At 47.6% G+C, this 4,159-nt stretch overlaps 1 protein-coding gene across 1 annotated transcript in view; it reads left to right on the top strand.

The window, feature by feature from the left end:
* Nucleotides 1–1,049: 1,049 nt before the first annotated feature.
* The window catches only part of LOC111158789 (zinc finger protein 286A-like), a 6,727-nt gene continuing 3,617 nt past the window's right edge, over nt 1,050–4,159 (top strand). Inside the window, exons 1-2 of the mRNA XM_022521043.1 lie at nt 1,050–1,275; nt 2,244–2,332. Of these exons, the coding sequence (XP_022376751.1) occupies nt 1,239–1,275; nt 2,244–2,332 (126 nt within the window). The 5' untranslated portion in view covers nt 1,050–1,238. The remainder of the gene's footprint in view (nt 1,276–2,243; nt 2,333–4,159) is intronic.

The raw sequence follows: 4,159 nt of genomic DNA, 5'->3' as shown, positions 1-4,159 counted from the left end.
CTTTATATAAATTAAATTTTTATGGCTGCAAGGAAATCTGTTGCTCCAAATTTGTTGAAACTGGCTGAGTCTTTTCAACTCATCTATTTCACGCAAGTTAATTTTCAGTATCACAAAGCAGTCTATGGATACAGGAACATCGGTCTGGGTAGACAATCTGCTGTTCCCCAAAACACGCCTTTCACGTTGTTTGAAGGCAAAGGCTGAGTTTGGGGAGGACAAAAGTATGGGAAAAGACATATCCTGTAACATAGTTTACAGGTAAGTCATTAGGGTTGAATTCCTCAGCAGCCCTAAGCACTGCGGGGCAGTCCCACGAGCACACAAAGCTCGGGTACCGACACCAACTCGGCTCCGTCTCTCTATGGTTAGCGATCTGCCTTGGGTGAATCCGACACCAGCACGGCGGCCCGATACTCTCGCGAGAGGGAAGGAGACCACAGCTCCCTCGATTCTCCCAACCCCGCCACGTGTGCTCCCACCTGCAGAGAAACGGAGTATGGCAACTCCCAGGGGCTTCTGGGATTCGTAGTTCCGGGGCTGGCTGAGGCCTGGCAGCCTTGCCCCGCTCCTTCTTACGCATGCGCGACTCCGAGCTGGCCCAAGAAGTTCGTAGCCTTTGTCAGGCCCGGGATGGGAGGTGAGTTGGCGGTTCCCATGGCGCTCTTCTCCAGTCAGCCTGGATGGTGGCCCCTGAGGCATCAGTTCGTGCCGAGTCGGGGCTGGAGTGCGCGTTTATGGAGGGGGCCTCGAGGGCGGACCACGAGCCCCATCCCTTCGCGCTCCGTTCCGAATCCCTCCCGCGGCTGCCGCCTCCCCGGGACGCGGGTGTGAGCGCGGTGCCGGCGGGTGCGCGAGGGGCGGGGCGCGGGGCCTTTGCGGGGCTTCTGGCAGAGCCCGGAGCGCGGCGGGATTTGTCTGCGCTCCTGGTACCTGGCTGGTCCCTCGCAGCCGCTCAGTGCCCCCAGGGACAGCTGCAGGCGGCAGGGACAGGCACCTGGCACCCAGCCTCAGGGATGCTGTCCCCGGGTTTCCAGGTTCCAGCCTCGTAGGACCGAGCCAGGCTCGAGAGTGAGGAAAAATCCCGACCCGAGCTGATCGAAGCCTTCCAGCAGAGCCCCCGGAGGGAGGGCAGGAAGGAGGACGACGAGGCCGCGGGGGCTTCTCGCTGTTCTGCCCGGAGAAGTCTGAACTGGGTGGGAGATCAGAATATTCGGAACCCGGAGCAGGTAGTGATCATGGAGACCGACTTGGCCGACAAGCCTGAGAAGAGAGGTAGGAGTTGCCGAAGTGTTGTTGAACTTGTGTTGGGGAGGGAGAAATTCTTTCCTCCCGAAGGGAAATCAGTTGCCTCACAGAAGGTGGCTCTTCGCGGAGAGTGCTGTCCGTCTCCTTTGTCTGGGGGACTGATGGGCTCTTGGAGGGAGCACGAAGGGCTTGGTGTGGGATCCACCCTCTCTCCTCTCCAGCTAGGCGCATAATGGACCCTTCAAAGCCACCCGCAAAATCCGAGCGGAAGGTTAGCTTCTAAGGCGTGAGCAGAGCCCTGATTACTTTTTCGCACACATTCTTCCTCCCAGATGATTATGCCAACCTAGCCTCAGTCGTGGGTCTGAGAATTTCGCTTTCTGGTTGGCAAAATAATTTCCACGCCTTTTATGCCACTTTGCATGATTACCATGTGACTTCAATAAGCAAATCATTTTTTGTGTTATATAGGAGAAAGCGGGCCTAGAAGTCAGTGACTGATCTCCAGTTTACCAGAGCAGTCTTTGTTGAAGTTTGGTCTCTGACCTCCTACATCAGGATTACCTTCCCAAGTGCCTGTTAGATTTCTAGATTGCACCATAGATTGAACTAATGATAATTATTTGGAGGTGGGATTCAGCAATCTTCGTTTTAAATAAGCTTGCAGGGTGATTTCTGAAAGCTACTGAGCCTGTTTTTTTGATATGGACATTAAGCTCAGGGAGAAAACTGACTTAGTTTTATTTCTAGATCAGAGTGTGCCATCTTTCCAGAATGTGTTAGAATTACAGCAACTGAGTGAACTTAAGTCCTGAGTAGCAACACTTCTAGACATTTCTCCATGATCCCGGGATCCTGGGTTGTTTGGGGCTCCCCCCCTTCCTTTACAGTGTTTGTAGGGAGCACCATTAGTATGGGGAGGGAATTTTCGACTTGTAAATCTGAATCACAGGATGGATCTAGGCCCTATCATTATACTGCTTTCTTGTCCTTAGCTCTGTCTTCCCAGGACTCTCCCTTTTCCCCAGAGCAGAGCACAGAAGAGGGAGAAGTGGCAGCTCTGCGCCTCACAGCTAGATCCCAGGTGAGTGTGAGTCTCTATTAAAAATAACCCGTCTCCCTGTTATTTCTCGGAGTACAGATGCACTCTCTCCTTTTTGATAGGAGTTTCTGTGTCTGCTAGAGCCCGTATAGAGAGCTGGGTTCCAGCTCTAAGAGACTCCTGGAGTATCTAATGAACTAGGTAGAAAATGGCTTGTATGTACCCCTAGTACCTTCTCCACCTAGTGTTTATTGTCACTATCAATAGGTATATAGAAAGCCTTGCCCTTCTTTGAACTTTTATGCTCATTTCTGTGCTTGAATAACATAGGAAACTATTTTGAAAGAAGGTGTGGCACATACCTATTGAAATATGTGTCTGTCTAGGGGAAACAACATACATATGACTGTTAAATAGAAGCGTAAGAAAGCACCTTAAGTGCTGAAGCAAATTATGAAAGCAAATAGTTCAAAGAAGTGCTAGAAGGGGAAAGCCTGTGCAGGATTTAAAGAGCTAGAATCCGGCCCTCCGCAATGATGAACATTGAAGTATTTTAGAGGTGAAGCCTTAGGTCTGCGGCTTACTTTCCAACCCCCACCCAAGAGAATATATCAAGGATTGTTGAACTTGAGTGGTGGCTGTACCGTAATGGGTGAATAGTGTGTTTGTCTCTCAATTTTTTGTATATTTGAAAGTTTTTTTTTTTAAAGATTTATTTATTTATTTGACAGATAGAGATCACAAGTAGGCAGAGAGGCAGGCAGAGAGAGAGAGAGTGGAGGAAACAGGCTTCCTGCTGAGCAGAGAGCCACATGTGGGGCTGGATCCCAGGACCCTGGAATCATGACCCGAACCGAAAGCAGAGGCTTTAACCCACTGAGCCACCCAGGCGCCCCTGTATATTTGAAAGTTTTTATGAAAAGGAGGTGGGTAGAAGAAAAGAACTCTCCATGATGTGTGTGGCATACCTCTGTTCACTTTCTCTTTGCTACTATAATCAGAGTGTAAAAAAGTAGACATTGCACATTGGTACTATTTGAAAAGTGACTTCTAAGGATCCTTTTTTTTTTTTAATAAGTTTTTTATTTATTTAAGCAATCTCCACACCCAACTTGGGTCTTGAACTCATGACCAGAGTCATACACTCTTCCGACTCAGTCAGCCAGGCATCCCTTCACGGGATCCTTATATACTTGCTTATTTCCATTGCTTTCTCAGCTGCCTTACATGATTACTGAAGACTGTATCAGTCAAGAAGTTGTAAGTTGCAGCTCATGAAAATTCAGATTGGCTTAAGCAAAAAGAGTTATTGAGTAACATAACTGAAAAATCCAAGTGTGGCTAGAAATAGAACCCAGACAGTAATATTAGCATGTATTCTCTCCATTTCATTGAGTTTTGTTTTTTGTTTTTGTTTTTGTTTCTCTCATTGTGTTCTCAAGCAGGCTTTTTTCTCTAGTGCCTGTTCCTAACAAATTCAAGCTTACATCTTCCTGTGTTGAAGACCACAGAAAAAAGTTATCTTTTCTCCTAGTCACTCGAGCCCAGGTCCTGGAATTAACTCTTGAATGGGTATTAGGTATATTCTGGCACCATTTTTGGCCAGATATAGTTGTAATTCTCTAATTAATTGGTGAGGCCTAGGGAATATACCTGCACACACTCAAACAAATACACATCCCATCCATGAATCAGGGATGGAATTAGTAATACCTGAGCTATACTAACAGTAGCCAAATATAGTGGCCAGAGGAGAATCAGGGTGTAGGTACCAGAGGAGGAATGAATGCTTTATATATTTCAACACTTTGATATTGGATTTAAGACTGTTAATAGCTTCAGGGTGGATTAGACCTTTTTTTTTTTTTT

Source organism: Enhydra lutris, unplaced genomic scaffold (assembly GCF_002288905.1).
Source record: "Enhydra lutris kenyoni isolate GAN:26980312 unplaced genomic scaffold, ASM228890v2 scaffoldscaffold63, whole genome shotgun sequence".
Classification (NCBI taxonomy): domain Eukaryota; kingdom Metazoa; phylum Chordata; class Mammalia; order Carnivora; family Mustelidae; genus Enhydra; species Enhydra lutris.
This window is presented reverse-complemented; position numbering and strand designations above follow the sequence as displayed.